Source organism: Neltuma alba, unplaced genomic scaffold (assembly GCF_004799145.2).
Source record: "Neltuma alba isolate B1F8T4 unplaced genomic scaffold, ASM479914v2 tig00011656_pilon, whole genome shotgun sequence".
In the NCBI taxonomy this organism is placed as follows: Eukaryota; Viridiplantae; Streptophyta; class Magnoliopsida; order Fabales; family Fabaceae; genus Neltuma; species Neltuma alba.
This window is the reverse complement of record NW_021636302.1, coordinates 321,039-340,658: the sequence shown is the minus strand read 5'-3', so window position 1 is coordinate 340,658 and position 19,620 is coordinate 321,039. Positions and strand designations below refer to the sequence as shown.

The window sequence follows — 19,620 nt, the reverse complement described above, 5'->3', positions numbered from 1 at the left end:
CTTGATTAGTACCCAAACTCATTCCTTATACTTAACTATTTTTCTTCTCTTTCTTGCATACACACATTTGAAAATTGCTAAGCAAAATCATAGTTTTGAATAGAAATCATCCAAACACTTTTTTTTTTTTTTTGCAAAATCACTTTTGAATTGAAAACCATAATTTGGATACATAAAACCACGTTTTTGCATGAGTGAATTTTTTTGTTTTGTTTTTGATGTATAAAACCATGATTCGGAGGATACAAATATATTTAATCATATATTTTATAAACACATATACACATTAGTTATGAATTAATTATGTAAATAATAAATTAGTCTTACAAATGTTTATTTAATTTTTTAAAATATTATGATAATGATATTTTGGAGATGGAATTATCATTTTTCTACAAATATTTAATCTTATATTTTAAAAATATATATTAATGTTTAATTAATTATATTTTTATATCTAATTTATTCTGCAGGCAAAACAAAAATATATTATTTACTAAGCTATTAATTTAAATTAAAATATAAACTATAATTTGTCATCTATGTAGGCTCTAGTTTGGTAGGTCTTGAAAGCCCCATATAAGCTGTTTATGGAGCTTAAGCACAATTAGGCTGTAATTATGGTATTTGGATTGTCTAGAGGGCAGTTTGGCTTTTGCATAAAAAGCAATAAACTATAAGTAGAAATTCGGTATTCATATAACTTTTGGCTTTTGAAAGGTGGAGAAAGAAGAAGTTAAAAAAGAACTGGCTCCCATCTTTGGTTTTCATTATAAGCTTCAAATAATTAATTTGCAGATAACAAAAAATTAGTTAAGATTAATTGAGTAATGAATAGGTTATAAATATACTTTTGATTTCAATATACCTTTAAATACAATAAATGAGAAAAAAGATTTTAAAAAATGTATGGGAAAATATGACTAGAAAACACAACAGATGAGAGAATATAAATTATATATATTATACTTTTTTAATAATAATCCAACTAACTTCATTTTTACAAACTAAATTATTTACAAAAGCCAAGCTAGACATAAATCATATTACCTAATCTAACTTTTGTAAAAGTCAAATTAAAAATAAACTATTTTTTCTACCGCCAATCTAAACAGATATGTAATTATCATATTAACTTATGTCCCTTTTAATAATTTGTACATGAAAATAATGATTCTGATATCAATTATCTAAACATTTTTATTTTATTAAAATCACTTTTTTTTTTACAAAACTTATTATTTCAAAATCTATTCTCAAAATAATTTTTTTATCATTTTTCTCTAGAAGCTATTCCTTGGAAGCTAATCCAAATAACCCTGAAAATAAAAGTTCCTTTTTAATGGTTAGTCAAAAAGCTATAATCAAACTTAAGGGTGTTTGGATACTTCTTAAAATGAGTTTTTAAAAGAAAATCATGATTTTAAGAAAAACCATCCAAACACCTCATAAATTCCAATAATTAATTAATCACGTTAAAACCATGGTTTCAAGACTAAAACCATACTTTTTCATGAAGCCAATTTTTTCTACTTTTTAAGTGGAAAACCATTGTTTTATCATAATATATAGACACGCACATATTAATTGTTAATTAATTATATAAATAACATATTTATCCTACACATATATATTATTTATTTATTTATTACTACTTTCGGCTCTTAATATAAGAGCTTGTTTAACTTTTATTTTGATCCTAAATATGAGACCCCAATCCACTTTATCTCTTATACTTATCTATTTTTTTTTTCAAAATAATCCTTATAGTAATGATAGTTCTAGTCAAAATACACTTGATTAGCAAAAACTATTCTTCAGAGGCGCACTTGGACTTCTACATGCCAAACCACAACCAATAGACTGGCTAAAAAAATAAGAATAGCTAAATATTACAATGATGATAACGCCTAGCCATCTTGCTTGAAGCAAAATTATGCTCCAAAATTCATTTAAGCTGGTAATGATAGTAATGAGGATCACCTTATCAGGATCCATCTCATCGAATCAATGCCTGTATATCTAGATTTTTAGTAAATCATGAATTTTTTAAATCGTGAACCATAAATGAGAGGAAAAATAAACAAAAGGGCTTTAGGATTGAAGTGTTGAAACTTCGGAAAAAAAATTGAGCCTCGCTCAGGCGAGCCGTAACCCTTTCCATTTTAAAGGGTAATTGAATTAATTATTGGAGAATAGCTTTTAAAAAAAAGTGATAAAAAATTATTTTGGTACAGAAATTTGTGAAAAAAATGATTTTGATAAAATAAAAATATTTGAATGGTTGTTATTAAAGGTATTTTTTCAATGTACACAATACTAAAAAGACATAAATTGATGTGACAATTACATAAAAAACAAAGTTTAGTTTTAATTTTTGTTTACAATAATAATTAATAAATGATATATTTTTTTCACCACAATAAATAATATGTGAAAAAATATAGTAAATTAGTCATTAACGGGGTAAAGGAACACCGGCACCCTAGATTTAGGATGTTTTAATGCTCCTTAGTGTATACATATATTTATGAAATACAGGATTAAATATATTTTTTTAAATGATAATTCTATCAAAAACCCCCAAAAGGACAAAAAGTTCACTTTGGAAAACCATGGTTTTCAAAAAGAAGTGATTTTGTGAAAAATTCACATGTTTAGATGGTAGAATTCTCAAACCATGAACAAAGCCCTTAATTGAATTTTTTGCAAAACTTACCATCCTTGCCGCTTATATTTGACAGTCTAACTAGAATCATAAGTATTGTCCTTCCCCTAAATCTATCATTCCCATAAGGCTCCAGTTTACATTCAGCTCAAGTCATACTCATTGCTTTATCGTTAGAGAGCGTTAGACATTTTTCTACAATCTTTTTAACAAAAGGACTAGAAATATAAGCAATTTGATTTGTAACAAATTGGAACTGGATATCCAAAATTACTGCAGAAAACATGACATTAGTTGCTCAGTAGCTGCAGGGAACATTGTTAATAGTCAAACGCGAGGGGTTTTGGCTCAAAGCTTGAATCGTCCTCGAGGTTCAAAATTAAAAGGAGAAAAGTGAAAATCGGAGCAAAATTGAAGTGAAACTAAAAATTAACTTACCCTCCATAAAACATCCAGAAAAATTCGAAGTACCTGAGCAAAATTCATAAAGAATCTGTGAAAACAAAATTGAACCAAATAAAAGGAATTCTCAACTAAATAAAGCACAAGACCAGCTTCAGGTAATTTCAATATAACATTGCAGCAGAATTCGTTGCAATTTGCATGATTATGCCTTGAGACGTCCGAAGAACTTTTGCTTCTCCTGTGTTGTCTGGAAGCGGCCATGGCCAAATTTGGAAGATGTGTCGATAAACTTGAGCTTGATCTCCTCCAGAGCAACACGAGAAGTCTGTTTAAGGAGGGATTGGCGCAATGTGATAACCCTCTTCTTGGGACCAACACAGCATCCCTTGATCATCACATAGTCATCCTTCACAATACCATAGTGAGGGAAGCCACCCATTGGTGTTATGTCCTTCTCAGTCCTAGATGTCAGAAATCAAGTCAGATCAGTTCACATCCTTTCTTGTGAGTAAACAAATGAAATTTTATTTTGTGTTCACATTTATTTCTCAAATCAAGTATATTCATTAAGCAAGCAACTCACCTGTCAAAATCAGTAATAGCCGCGTGGGACTCGTCTCCAGCTTTGCCGAGCTTGTAAACCTTCTTGTTCAACTCTGTGCGGTGGTGGTATCCATTCTGACCAGCTCGGGCAACCGTGAAAGAAACTCTGGCAGGATGCCATGCACCAATACAAGCAACTTTCCTCAGACCCCTGTGAGTCTTGCGGGGAAGACGGGTCACACCCCATCGAGTGACAACACCTTCATACCCTTTACCCTTTGTGACACCAATGAGATCAATCATCTCATCCTTCTGGAACACAGCATCAACAGGAACCTGCTTCTCAAAGAAATTGTATGCATAGTCCACCTTCTGTGCAATTGTACCACCATTGACCTGAATCTCCATGAGGTGTGCTTTCTTCTGTTTCAAACCTTTCATTTTCCTAATCTGTGAGAAAGCAAGCCAGCAGAGTAATGTATTAGATTCAAACCCTTAAATTGCAACACTAGAGGATTAGCAGCAGTTTGAATTTGGAATCAAGAATCAGCAACTAAATAATATACTGAATGTGAGTATTAGGACAAGCAAGCTATACCTGGGTATGAGCCAAAACACGAATAACTGATGCATACTTCTTCATTTTCTCAAGCTGAGCCTGAATGCTTTTCTTCCCTTCTTCAGATTCAAACTGCTTGGAGTACTTTGTGAAAGCCTTCTTCTTAGACTTGCACCAATTCTTATAGAACCTTCGCTTCACATCCTCGCTCAAATGCTGAGCCCATACAGTGCCCAATGTTCGGAGACCACGAGGAGTTTTCACATAACCCACAACTCCAACAATAACCATCGGTGGTGTCTCAATAATTGTAACTGGTTCGCAAGTTTCCTTCTTATGAAGTTCTAATACAACAAAAAATGTCAAATTAGAAAACCAGAATGCTAAATGATAATAAACTACCCCTGGTAATAAAGACCAGTCAAGCAAAAAATCAAAACATAAATACAGCAAATAAGCTGATGCAGAAACTCATGGAAATCAAATATAAAGTTAGTTGAAAACGAATAGTGCACCTTTAAGCTCGTATAAACACTTTGCAAACTCAAAGGTGTCAATTTTAGTTGAGCTCACATGCCAAAGGAAATAGGTGCTACATGTTCAAGTATATGTCCAAACACTAGTATCATCGAGAACCGAACTCTTGAATAAAAGGAAAAACAAACATTTGTTATTATTTCTTATCATTGATATTATGTTTAAATCTATAGTCAACTTACAGATTACAGTGATGGATAAAATCGTGTTGGATAAACATTTCCGGGCCAAAAACAATAATGAGCCCCAGAACTACTTGATGACTAGAAAATTCATAGGTCTCGAACAAGGCACATGGAAATAGATGACCCTGATCCAGATTATCATGAAAAAACCAAAGGACAAAACTAGCTACTTGCCGACAACACAGCAGTCAAACCAAAACTAGAAAGGACTGGCCAAAGAAAAAGTGACTCACTAGACCCAGGCTTCTCGACTTCTCTCACAATGTGAGTCATTCCTGCCTTGTAACCCAAGAAGGCGGTAAGCTTGGGTGGCTTGCTTGGGTCATCCTTGGGAAACGCCTTCACTGAGACAATAAAATAAACCAATCAGAATCAAATCAAAAGGTCAAGTGAGAGAATAGCTACTTGACTGATCGGAAGCTTAGAACAGTCATCCCAATTCCATGAAAGTATTATTATCATGCATGACCGTAAGGATAATATCATCTAAAGACAAACAGCATTATAAAGCTACTACATCATAGAAGAACTGATATACGATAAACGATACCTTTTCCCCTGTGACGAGCAGCACGCTTCCTGGGGAGAAATCCCAGTGAACCATGCCTGGGGTGTTCGAACTTCCTGTGCGACATCCTTCTCCTCTCCTATATTGAAGATTAACCATTCACCCAAATGAGCGAATCAAATCATAAAAGTTAGACCAAGATGAACGCAGAGCATGAATAGTCTGGGCCTTGCAATCGCATTTAAAACGAAATGCTACAACAAGCATTGCTTCATCAAAAACAGAGATGCATAAACAACAAATTGATAGCCTAAGATATGAAAGACGAAAAATCCAAAATAACATTAAACAAATTTAAGAAGTGAAATCGTTGTTGAAAGGGATAATGTACGCGGGTTCAGTGGATGCCCAGGAAGTTAATGATGAAAGTAGTGGATTCTAAGCACAACGAAACATCGTAAACATTGAAGGAGGAAAAACGAAGCAATGCGGAGACAGTACGAAGAAAGCAGTACCTGAGGTTGCTTCTGCGGCCGAGCGGCGTAGTGGTGACCCGAAAAGAAGAAACCAAATCAAACCCTAGTATGCGCCTAAATATTACGAAATGAACGAGTGAAAAATCAAATTACAAATGTGCCCCCGACTTCTTTGCGGAAGTATTCACGAGCATAAAAACAAGCTACCTGTACTATTGGCAAAAAATAATAATAATAATAAATTATAAAAATTGATATTGATATTAATCTTATATATAAGATTTATTTTATATCTTTATTAATTTATTTTTTAAATTAGTCTTATTGATATTTTTCCAACAATAGTTAAGTAGGAGAGCGAGAAAAAAATTAAAAAAATGATTAGGATATTTTAGAAAAAACATATCATCTTAATTAATTTAACTAATATAATTAATCTACTCGAATTAGTTAATTAAGTCTTAAAAGACCGAAGGAGTAATAATAAGCCACTTGTTAATTTTTGGTAAAAAAAATCTCATTAATTAGTGTTATAGCTAGAAATTTGATTAAATATAAGATACTTCTCTGGTCTTATTTATAAAAACTTCCAACATATTTTATACAGATTAAGAAAAACCTTAAAATACATTAACTTTCTTTTAAGATATAACAATTTTTCAACTTTATCCATATTTAATATATACACTTTTCAAAAAAGTATAACTATATACACTATAATAAATAAAGAACAAAATAGTATATTCATATTAAAAATTTAATGAAGTGACTTATAAACAGGACCAAAAAAAACATTCTCTCTCTGTCTTATAAATAGGACCAGAAGAGTATTGTTAAGCACAATGATGATTGATTTCGGTGAAAATAATAACTCCCCTGGTTCTTAATATAAGACTTATTTAACTAATTTGATTAAATTAAAAAAATTAGGTAGATTAGATACCATAATTATCTTTCTTAAACACTTGATTATAGTTGAAGAAGTATCAATAAGAGTAACTTAAAAAAATTGATAAATATGAGAAATAAGTCTTATATTTAAAATTAAAATCAACTCAATAATTAGTTCTTATATTAAAAATCAGAAGAGTATTTTTATTAATAAACTAGCTTGTGCTCCCCGTGCAATTCATTTCTAATCTAATAGTTTAAGTACGTCAAATAGTAAAAATATCAAATATTAAAAAACAAAGGAAATATACTAAAAATTAGGAAGAGAGTATTATATTTAAGGAGGGAGGGAATGAATCAAAGTTTTTTTAATATCCTCTTTGATCCTTTTTCAAATTCAAACACCTATGATTAAGTGTTATTTTCCCTCTCATCCTTCTTTTAATTTGGAACTGTGATTAAATCCATGCCTTCTCCTTTATCTTTATTTCACACTCCCATATCACCCATGTGATCCCCATGTGAAGGAGCTTATAATTATAAAATTATTTTATCTTAATTTTCTATTGATTTTTTTGGCTAAAACTTAATTTATTATTAACTACTTATTATTGTTTGTAGCCAGTTAATAATACTAATAATTGTTGGCAAAAAATAAAATAAAAAATCATGGAATGTTTTCACATTTAAATGTAAAATCTTAATGAAATTATAGTTGTAGGTCCGAAAATTCTCAGCTTATTATGTTAAAATTTAGTATAGATATATTTATTATATTTTGAACTAAAAGTTACATTCATTAAAATATAAACTCTAACCAAATATATTTAACTACCGATTACATTAATTATACCATTTAGATTATCCCTATACTAATCTATCACACCACAACTTTAATTTCTTTCTAATTTTCTTGGCACAACATGCTTGCACTTTGAGTTTTTCAGTGATTTGCTCAAGATAATTGGGATTTACCATGCTCAAATAATAGACTAACATAATTACTTGAAAATAGGCAAAACTATACAATAATATTTGAAGTAATAACTATGACACGTTAACAAGTATCCATTTCCTCTTAAAGTGACAGCAAACATGATAAAAAGAAAAAGATGACTTTCTTTTCATTGACCTAAAAAGAAGAAACATAAAAAAAAAAAAAAAACTGCTTTCAGTTTGCAGTATCATCAACTTTTGCCCTGTTTTATAGGCTTAATGTTACAGCCAGAATGCTTCCATCCGTGCGCTGCTCCAGTCCTGCGACCTTTTATGGGCACCTTCAATTGAAGAATGCGTCTTTAACAAAAGTGATAAGTTATACTTGATATCTACAAACCCCAAAAACATGAATGTATTAAAAGGCAGTCCAACCTTTGAAGATGTGTTGTTGAATACACATCATTTACACAAGTTAGCCATGTTGCTTTTCCCATGGCCAGGTTTGAGCATGAGGGGCATCATCAAGGCCCGTTTGATTCTTTGACACCTATTAATCTATGGTTATACACATTTACACTAGTGAGCAAGAATGAGGGAAGAAATAGAACATGATAAATGTAATGCAGAACTAAAGAGGGTGAAACTCTTTCAGGAAACAAATGGAAATTAGAATTGAGAGAAAGTTATGTGGTAGACAATTTGAAACCACAAAAAAAAAATGATAGGTGAAGTGCTTGGAAAGGATAAAGTTGTTTCTCATGTGCTTTTATAACTTCCCTCTAGTCAAAATATTTAAGTATTATCTGCAAATTCCAAATATTAAATGAATCGATTCCCATGATTAAACTAGTAGGATTATATTCAAACCAAAGGTGTTATACTGTTATGTAAATCATAGAAGCAGGAACATCCATTGAGAAAGAAATAGAATCAAGAAGTGAAACAAATTTACATGCCTAACTATTTGACTTCAAGTGATACGCCTCCAACAAAATCAATAGGTAACCTCCAAATTCAAATAGTACAACAGGGTGGATAGGTTTTGAAAACATGTAGTTTGTTTGGATTTTTTTTTTTAAATATTGATATATATTGTTAACATAAAGAAAGGACCGTCAGTTGACCCAAAAAAAAAAAACAAAGAAAGGACCTATCATTTTGATGGCATTAGAACTCTGTATTGCAAAAGTTCAGTGCACTGTAGGAAGCAAATATTGTCTACAAAACTAAACATGCATACTTTTAAGATATACCCTTTTTTGAGATGCTTCCTATGCTAATCTTTCAATTTTTTGTGTAGAAAAATAATTGCCCTTTATCAGCCACAGAAAATACTGACAAGAAGAAGGATAAAGTCATTAGTGAGCTTAATTGTAAGAAGACAGGTCATTTGAAGGAATCCATATGCTACAATAAAAAGAAGACCAAAATGTGACTTTATTTGGCATGTTTCCTTTTTGAGACATTCTCATTCATTTAACATCATCAAGAAATAAACACAGCAGAGGTAAAATACTTGTACCCTGAGGTTCAGATCTCTTTTTTCAGGGAAGTCAGTGTGGTCCATAAAGCTTTTACCATTTTCATGAAACACCAAAAGATCATGTTGAAAAAAAAAAAAGCAAAAACAAATATCTAGAAAGAATCATTATACTTTGGTAGAAAAGATAATTCAATCTATGATATTCAATAATCAGACATATACGCAATAACAATCACAAATGATTTTGCTGTGTGTAAAAAATTTAAAGTAATGTGATAGATTACATGGAAATCTGTAATTCCCCTTGGCTACACAGAAAATTACAGATTATTCCATGAAAATTAATAAAAATATCGAACTCCCAAAATTTTGTCTGGTGGCCTTCTTTGTTTAATATAAAACAACGTGTTTCAAGTTAATATGGGTTGAGTGCTGTATGATTATATACATTGACATCCATAGAATTATATAATAACATAGCAATATGCATAAAATTCGTTACATGCCAAGAGCAAGTCTAAGCATGAGCATTTAAATTTATTATGATTTTAAGCATGGGTAAGGCAACTTGAATAAAAACACACCCTAAAGAATAAGAACCATTAGACATTAGCATTTTTTTTCTACCATTGACTAACATCAGCTTAAGAAAAAAGGCTTAACTGACACACAATAGTTGTTTGACAGAACAATAAACACTAAAGAAGCAAAATCATAAGCATCATGGGTTCAATCTTCTTTAAATCCATGGTTCAATCCTCATGCAGTTTAAATTTTTACATGATGCTAAATACATTTCCTTATGAAACTCCTGGACCAAGGTATAATTTTTTCTGAATGGTATCCTATAATCACCTCAGATAGCTCCCATTGCACCATATAGCATCTATACTAAAAAAAGTACGGATCCATTCCTTTCAAAACTTTCAAAGGCCATGAATCCATAGTTAAAGTGACCGGTGCGTATCTTCACACAAAGCAAATTGAGCCACATCCACACAAAATACACAACCAAGCTCAGCAAAATAAATGAAGCAAGATGATTAGAATGACATAATAAGAATAAGAACATGGTGGAAAAGAAAAATAAGCTTCAAATAGAATCTCACACTTAATATGGGCTTATGAAAATGTAGACAACACTTTCAAATATAATCGGGTCATGAAATTATAAAAAAGACTTGGCAATCTCACACTGTTATGTTGGCAAAACAAAAAAAAACTACTCAGCAGTTTTTATATTTTCTTCCCAGTCGTTGTTACTCAAACAATGCTTTTGTTTTATTAAGCAATCAACATGGTGCCCCTATGTACCCCTTACAACTTTCACACGTGAGGAAACATAATTGAGCTGTTCAAGGGAGCAGAGTAAGGTCCGATAAAATATAGCAGTCTTACTTTTCCAGCTATGCAAGGCCAATAGGGTGTAGGTTTTGATGACTTAACTTTCTTCTAAATAGCTCAGCCATTTTGTTTTATTGGGTATGTATGTGCATCTGCACCATTTTATTGTTAGAGCCTCACTCATAAATTGTTCTGATTAATAATAAAAGAATTAAAGGATATGGTTTCACATGCTTAACAATAAAAACCTTACCCACTGAGATTAATAAAGTTAAGTCAATCTTAGTGCTATATACTTTATCATGGTGCAGACGCAATGATCATTTTAAGTCCTGCATCAAATTTGATAATAATACATCTATGTAACTTTCAAGTTGTGACATTTTGGGAAATTGAATATCATTCATGTGGTAAAACTTGAGCAACCAAAATATTCATCTCATGGGAAAGCATGATGTAAAGGAGGAGAAGGATGAACAGATATAAAGTGGTTCATCCTGACGTATCCCTCTTGAAAGCAAGATATACAATCCACAAATAGAGAACTACAACATAAAAGAAACTAAATATCTGAATTCTATAAAGTAGATGAACCCAAAATCGAAGAACAGATACAATCAACAGATAGAGAACTATAAAACTGTATCTGAACATACTATAAAATAGAATAACCCAAAAACCAAAATTGCCGGAGCTAGACAGGGGCAAGGGGAAATCAGTTCACCTCATATCATCCTTCTTCACCGTAGCTTCTTCGCCACTGCCTTGGTCCCAATATCTCCACACCGTTAGCCATCTACATCCATGACCTCTCATATTGGTGTTCATCCTTTCCTCCCATTCATCTTTATTTCTTCGTTCCTTCTAATCTAAAAACTCAAATGAAGAAAGCAAACCATTAAAAGATGTTGAGAAGAAAATTTTAGAGAAGATAAAAAATCAAACCTTGAAGCAAGCATAACCTTTTGAAGATCCTTACAGAAAATAGAAGAAGGATGGTGGGAGAGAATAGAAACGAAGAAGAGGAGAGGAAGAATGGATATATATGATGCAAAAAAAAAAAAAGGAACTCAAATCGTGAAGAAAGCCTACTAGATGTCTCTCTCATTGTGCTTCAGAAACTTTACAATAACCGCGCATCGGACCTTCTTATTTTTCCCTGTCGATTACGAATCCGAAGAAATTTCAGCGATTGTGAAGAAATAGCTAACATTACCTTTGCTCTTCATCTTCTAGAGAGAATACATAGATGAGAAACTCATCTGTCATGTAAATCATAGTTGAGCTTTAGTTGCGTCAATATGGCAAGATCTTTGAACAACTTCTTCATTCTTAGATCAATGTCGCAGAGAGGGATGAGTTCAAACAGAATAGTAGAGCTGCCTCGAGCAAATAAGAAGAAATCAGAGACATAATATATGTTTTTGTTTTCTTCCTTCCTTGATGAATTGCAAGAAATAGAGCGGGAAAACAAATCGGGTCCGTCGGGCCGGCACGTTTAGACCATGAAATTATAAAAATCAGGCTTGATATTTTTCTCTTCAAATGAAAAATAAGCCTTAGAAGGCTGGCCCTGAAGGGTTGAGGGCTTAAAAGGGCCAACCCTAGAAGGCTGCGGGCCGGCCCTTTTAAGCCCTTTTATAATTTTTTTTGTTTTTTAAATTTTTTTATATAATTATAATGTTATTAATTTTTTACATTGTTAATAATATTTCAAATATTTAGTTATTATTATCATTTTAAAATTAAATTTAGTGTTAGACAATAATTTATCGAATTAAATTTTTAAAAAATAGGTTAATTTGGACTTTAATAATGATTTGATTTATATTATATGCGTTGATATTTTTAAACTTGATATATATTTGATAATAGAGTATTTTTATACTTATATAACTTGTGATTCTATAATTTGAATTAGAAATTTATGAGTTTCAACAATAATGTTTTTCACATTAAAGTAAAATAATAACTAGATTGTAAAATTTAAAAGTAAAATTCGTATAAAGAAGAAAAACTTGATATTTTTGTTACGAAAGAAAAGTATACTTATGAAGAGGAATAATTAATTATAGTGATGATGAAGTTTCAAAAGATTAATGATAGTATTTATTTATTGCACAATTGCACTATAGATAAAACTTTTGGATGTTATTATCTTGTTAATAAATGTTTTAGATGTTCTTAGATGTTGATATTTATATATGATGATATGTTATATTTGTGACTTAATTTTATTCATATTTATGTCTTTTTTTAATAATTTCATTTGTTTATTTTTATTGTTTTATAAAAAATATGATAAATATAAAAAATATTATTTTTTCTTAAACGGGCCAAAAGCCTGCGAGCCGACCCTAAGCCCTGTAGTTTAAGGGCCAATCCTAGCAAATTGGGGTATTTTTGAAATTTTAACCCTGGAGGGCCAACCCTTTTAAGCCCGCTAGCCCTGAAGGCCAACCCTGGAGGGCCGGGCCGGCTCTGATTCCCACCTCTAGCAAGAAATGATTGGAAAACCTAATAAGAGGGACCAAAAAAAAATGAAATCAGTGAAAGGAAAATAAAATGAGAGGAAGAAGGGGAAGGAGCATAAATGAAAGGAATAAAAAAAGAAGATTACAAACATGTTAAATGAGATAAAATGGCATTAAAACTCCTGAAAGGAGACGTGAAGGGATGAAGGGAGATGAAATTTAAAATTGGAATTTAGAAGTGAGTACCTGTGGCAATGAACAAGTGAGAGGTAATGCCTCGTGAAAAAATGATGGAAAGAGGAAGAGGAAAAACATAATAAATGAGATTGAGAGAAAGGTACAAAACAGTGAGCCGCAGACCAAAGCCCAATGTATATCATTTATTATGATTAGCTTGACAGAAGCCCAAGAAATAAGCTTATTTTAATGAGCATGGCTTGTGAACAGTAATTAGTCTTTGAAGCCAATGCTAAGCCGTTTTTTGGGATATGACTTGGTGGAAGAGTATTTATATATATATATATATATATATATATATATTTTGATAGTGAAGCAACTAGGTCTCATAAATAACAAAATCATGTTAAAAGGCAATCACATTATAAATAGTCTAAAGATATGAAAGCCTTCTATAAATAGGTTGTGGGTTCAATAACATGTTTGGAATGGCATAACTTTTCAATCATAAGTTATAGAATACGAAATAAAAAATATAAAGAGATTTATCTTAACTTATATAAAATATATTTATAAGTATTTTTAAATTCTGTTTCAAACAGGTATTTTGTTTAAGATTGAAAAAGTTATTGCCCCAGTAATGGGTTGTGGGTTCAATGCCATGTTTTGAATGGTGTCCCAGACAGGTTCTTTGTATAGTAATGGGTTGCCTATCGTAGTGTGGGCCAACGCCTAGGTTGACTAGAGCATACAAAAAATATCTTTTTCCATACTTTTTTTAATATAATTACAAAGAAATTAAATAAAATTTTTATTTGTTTTTGAAAAACTTATTCACCAAATAAAAAATATATTTTTTTTTGTAAAATTTTCAGATAAGATGGGAAAGATAATAATATAATTATAATAATCAATAAAATTCAAAATATTTTAAATAAATACTGGTTAGTTTGCAGGCCAACCATACCACTTCTAAATACATTGCTTTTAGCCCATTCAAACTTGCTATTTTTTGCAGATTGATTGAGCCCATGAGCCCAACCTCACAAGTGATTAACATTGACATCGGGTGTGTTTGAATGAAACCAAACCATGGTTTAAAAATAGCTTCTGGAAAATAGATTCTGGAAAAAAATAGATTTGTGAAGAATAGATTTTGTGAAAAAGTGATTTTGAGAAGTGAGAGTGTTTGGATAGTTATTGCCAAAAGCACTTTTTACATATGAAAATTACCAAAAAGGGTATAAGTTAATATAATAATTATATAAGGGATATTTTTATAACATATTTTGATTTGAAGAAATAAAATTGTTAATGAAATAATTTTTACTCACATAATTAATAATTTATAAGATAATATATACCAAAAATCTTACCAAAAATTTCTTACCAAAAATCTCATCTTTAACCCCACTTTCATTCGCTCCCTCCTTCTCATGTCTATTTTCTACTCTATATATACCTGGTTTATCAAATAATTTCATTGATCCCACCCACCGCCCACTGTATTAATTCTTGAATTTGATGCCTGAGTTTTTCAATAATTTCATTGACCGCATAGTTCGTTGAATGCCAACTAGAGAGGCCTTTTCACGATCCGATTCATGAGGATAAGCTTGTTGTACCGTTCCCTCCCTTGCTTTCGTACTACTACTGAATTATATGAGATCCCACAAGATTGAATCTGCGCGTCACTGTTATAATATGCCGGCCATTTCTCCTCCTGTTAATTTTCCTTCCCTCTCTCTCTCTTCCTTACTCTCTGTCATTTAACTTTCGCAGTTTCTGGCTTTTTCCGCGCTCTGTTTTTTAGCACTTCTCTTCTTTCTTGTAAATGCTACTTCTCTCACCAGCACCTTCAAACCGTGGCTGGACGGTGACTTCTTCACCGGCGGCGACTCGTTCTGTGAAGGAGGAAAGGAAGACCATGGACGACTGGGCAATGAGGACCGACTGGGGAAGAAAGCGTGAAAGAGGAGAGGAAGAAGAGCAATTATTTGAACACGCTTGATAATTGGAGCCTTTGGTCATCTGTTGAGGGGCCCACCATAATTTTTTAGTAATTGGAGGCGAGAAGCAGATCAGAGTAGCTTCTGATAAAACCATGGTTTCACCGGTTGAAACCATGGTTTTACCTAAACCAAGGTTTGCTCATTTTATCTGCCTGTTTGGATGATATTTTGTGCAAACCATGGTTTGACCTTCCAAACCATGGTTTGCAATGTCATCCAAACAGGCCCATCGCTGACCAGGGCAACCCACCTTTTCAAAAAACTAATGTTTTCTTTTTATGTTAACCCACTTATTCTTCTATGCAAAAAGAAATCACACAAAGTATATTTATATGAGATCAGGGACAACTCAAACAAAACAAATTTGTTTTAGTGTATAATTTATTTGTTTTCCCAATAAAAAAGGTGCATCAGAAGCAAAAATATCTTTGTAAAGTTTAAACATGAAAGAATATTGTGGCCTTTTTTTTTTTTTGTAACTTGTCTGATAATTGTCCAAACACACCATTCCAAGAAGTATTTGGTACAAATTGATTTTTTATAAATTTCCAAAATATTTAGTTTGAGGAATGTGATTTTTGTCCCGACTTTTGTTTAGGATATATATGCTAGAAAAATGAGAGATGTAAAACAAAAAGAGAAAATTATTACTAGCTCTAGTTGTTAATACTAACCTGAGCGGGTGGATGGATTGGTAAAATACTAACCCAAGTCTGCCGCCAACCTACGGGTTGACAGGTTGGGTCTACTTATTACCGGCTCTAGTTGTTAATATTTTATCTTCTAAATTAAAAAAAATATGCTAAAAAATATCGCTAATTAGAATCAATAATACTTAAATATTATTAGTAGTATTAAATATATCAAATTTCCAATAGATTGGATAATTGGAATAAGTTAAGTAAAAATAAGACAAAAACTAGACTGAAAAATGTTTACCAAAGTAATAATATAATTAATTAAAACTAAACTAATTAATTAATTTGGTTCATAAAAATGAGAATGATCGATTTGGTTTTTTCAAATTAATACTTTCAAGTATAATGATGTATTGAATTTGTTTTACAATGTATTTAAAAATAATATAATTATGAATAAAATCCACCCGTTTGAAATGCTTTCGTAATTCCAACCATGAAATTTTGTGAATTAGTGTAATTAATATGTGAATTAGTATAATTGATTAGCTAAATTAGCAATGTGCAGTCATCTAATTTATTGATTTTTTATAATTCAGCTATAAGTATAATTTCAGCAATTTTATTATAAATTGTTAAATAAACATCATTGCCAATGATTATTCATAACAATTGATAAGAAAATAAATGAGTTTGATATATCTAGCAGCAATAACATAATATATGTTATCATCATTATTTTGGCATTTTAAAAATTGTATTCATTCTCAATCCCTAGTGTTCTATAATGTAGCTTTGGGATTTATAAAATCTAAGAAATTTTGAATAATGATAAGCAATATATTCTTATAAAAAAACAATATATAATTTAAAAACTCGAGATGAATTGTGAATCAAGGGCTGATCAATAGGTAGAACAAGCTAGCCCTCAGTCTAACAGTCAGCAGATAGTCAGCCCGCTTATTATGTAACGGGCACAGGATAGTCCTTGCCCATTTAAGCCCGCAGTAAACGGGCTGGGCTAAATCCGTGCAGGCTTAAATGGGCTGCTTAAATGAGTATAGGCAGTCTGTTTAGTTTTGTCTCAATTTTTTTTTTCCGAATAAAACCTGACTCATCTCCATTGTTGCAACTGATTCCTCACGATGGAATCCAAGCAATGGCATGAATTGCAATGAGGGACACAATTTTACAAATAGTTTTCAAGGTTCTCAAGCACAATAAGCTAACAACTAAACACTAAATTTGGTATTTTTATCAAAATACTACAAACAGTAAAAAATTAGCAAAATGCTACATATTTTAAATTTTTTTACTTAAATACTACATTACAAGTCGTTCAAACGAGTTTCAATTTGTGAATACTGAAAACAACTTTCACCTCTGACATTTTTTTGAAAAAAGAGAACAATGAAATCGTTCAAGCTCTGAACGATTTCAACACTGCTTCTCCCTCTGCATCTTTTTCCCTTATTGTTTTTAATGAAAATTACAACCAAGACCCCATTCCACAAACTTCATCGCCATCTTTCTTTTTCCTTTTGACTTCTGGACAGAATTACTATTGAGGCCCCAAAGATATGCATCCAGTTAACATCCTCTTTCACCTCTTCTTCTTTGATCCTCTCTACGCTTACATTAAAACAATTTATGATGTGGATATACTCCCTCCAATCTTCAATATAAGCTTTAAATAATTAATTTATAGGTAATAAATAATTAGTTTAAATTAGTTAAAAATAATAAATAGATTAGGCTTTATTTTGATTTCCAAATATGCCTTTATAATACAAGGAAAACATGATGATAGGGAATGTGTGAAAAAAATATGATAAGAGATATTATGACAAAAAAGAGAAAATAAATAATCAAGGATAACATTAGAAAAATTCATTAAATGTTAAGACAAATACTAAATTAAAACTTATAAAATAAACCATAGCCCTCTCTAAATTTAAAGCTTATAAATAAGACTGAAGGGAGTAATAATTTATGAAATCATTATTAAAACATTTTATATACTAAATATCTTTAGACTATTGGTATAAATTGTCCAGAATAGATTTAAATAGTTTAAATTTATATGATTATATTATAATAATTGTATAATAATATTGTATAAGATGTTCTTTTGCTGATATTATTATCAGTATTCGATACTGGGTTATTCATAGCATTACTATACCCTCCCTATTCATTGCGGGTTGGTTATTTGTCAGCATGGGTTTAGCTTACGATGTATTTGGAAGCCCTCGTCCCAACGAGTATTTTACAGAGAGCCGACAAGGAATTATATTTGAATCATTCATTTTTATCTAAAGATGGAGAAGAGATCCTTCGAGAATCTAAATCCATAACTCCATACCTTCAATATCTTTTTTTTTTTTACTAAATATACCTTCAATATCTACTCCTTCCATTTTTCCCTCTAAATCTAATTAAGAGGATAAAAAATATTCATTTCAAAAAATCTACTCCTATCCTTATTAATTTACAGGGAATAAATAGAAGAGAAAATGGAAGAGTAGATATTCAAAATCTTTTCTCCATCCTTAGATAGATAAAAAGTGAATAGTTCAGGTATTTTTTTTTTTTACCAGCAGTGAATAGTTCAGATATAATATCTTATACAATATTATTATAATGTAAACATGTAAATGTAAACTATTAAAATTTATTCTAGGCAATTTATACCCGTAGCAAAAAACATGTTTAGTTTATAAAATATTTTAATAATAACTTTATAAAAGAGAGAATTATAATGAGGTTTCAAGGAAGGAAAGAAATTACAAAATAAATCTCAAAGGTTGTCATTTTGCATCCTAAAACTTTCATTACAAACTACTCACGTTGTTATTGAAATCTTTTAGTAATTATTTCTCTTCTTTAGAACTTGATTGTAATTCTTCTTCTATAAAATGTTGCATCCAAACCATCCGTTTTTTTTTTTTTTTTTAAAGAAATCAGAATCTATTGTTTTGATATAAGGATCAAGACGGAGAAGAAGAGGTGAAAGAGGATGGTAAGCGGATTCACATGTAAGGGGCTATCACTAGTAATTCTCTCCAATAGTCAAAAGGAAAGAGAAGGATGGCGATGAAGTTTGTGGAATGGGGTCTTGGTTGTAATGTTTGCTAAAAACGAAAGGGAAAGCAGTGTAGAAAATGTTCATAGTCTTAACGATTTCATTGTTTTATTTTTTTTCATTAAAAAAATGCCAGAGGTAAAAGTTGTTTTCAGCGCGAATGAGTTCTTCACAAATTGAAACTCGTTTTTAGTGTCATCAACTTGTAATATAGTATTTGAGTATTCTTTTAAATATGTAGTATTTTGGTTTTTTTTTAACTATTTGCAGTATTTTGATAAAAATGCCCACTAAACTGTACACACAAAACAAAAAAATACATAAAAGAAGTCTTTACTAGGATGGAACTGGTCCTGGAAATTCCGCTTCGTCAGACACCCGGGGGGGCGGGGGAAAATTACACATGGGTCTCATAAAAGACAATTAATTCTACAAAAGTCCCTAGAAATCCACAAATGCTTCCTAAGTTCCCAGGAACCTTAGAGCAAAAAATTAAAATTGTGAAATTATCTACTTGCCCTCACCAAATGACAACATGCACAGCTACAGTCATAACCTACACAGCAGCCAATCACAACTTACATTTGAGTCATGCACAACATGCACAGAAGCCAATCACAACCCACACTCAACCAAATGACAACATGCACAGCATACAGTTACAACCTACACAGCAGCCAATCACAACCTTTTCTA

At 31.2% G+C, this 19,620-nt stretch overlaps 1 protein-coding gene across 2 annotated transcripts; it reads right to left on the bottom strand.

Annotated features, from left to right (window-relative positions):
* Positions 1-3,068: 3,068 nt before the first annotated feature.
* On the bottom strand, positions 3,069-17,819 carry LOC114716434 (60S ribosomal protein L3-like). 2 transcript variants are annotated; one of them, XM_028901440.1, is made up of 7 exons: positions 17,814-17,819; positions 10,787-10,794; positions 5,448-5,544; positions 5,131-5,241; positions 4,215-4,519; positions 3,657-4,066; positions 3,069-3,534 (listed from the first exon to the last, which is right to left on the bottom strand). In XM_028901440.1, coding segments are annotated over exons 1-7 (1,191 nt in total). In that variant the 5' UTR covers positions 17,815-17,819; the 3' UTR covers positions 3,069-3,275. The 2 variants fall into 2 exon arrangements, with proteins under 2 accessions (XP_028757273.1, XP_028757274.1); XM_028901441.1 differs by lacking the exons at positions 10,787-10,794; positions 17,814-17,819 and adding an exon at positions 5,921-6,005.
* Positions 17,820-19,620: the final 1,801 nt, after the last annotated feature.

Excerpts from the sequence above, each read along its gene's own strand:
- LOC114716434 (XM_028901440.1), bottom strand. Across the intron at positions 4,067-4,214 it reads GTGTTTTGGCTCATACCCAG|ATTAGGAAAATGAAAGGTTT; the intron begins GTATAGCTTGCT and ends GCTTTCTCACAG. Across the intron at positions 3,535-3,656 it reads GCTATTACTGATTTTGACAG|GACTGAGAAGGACATAACAC; the intron begins GTGAGTTGCTTG and ends TCTGACATCTAG.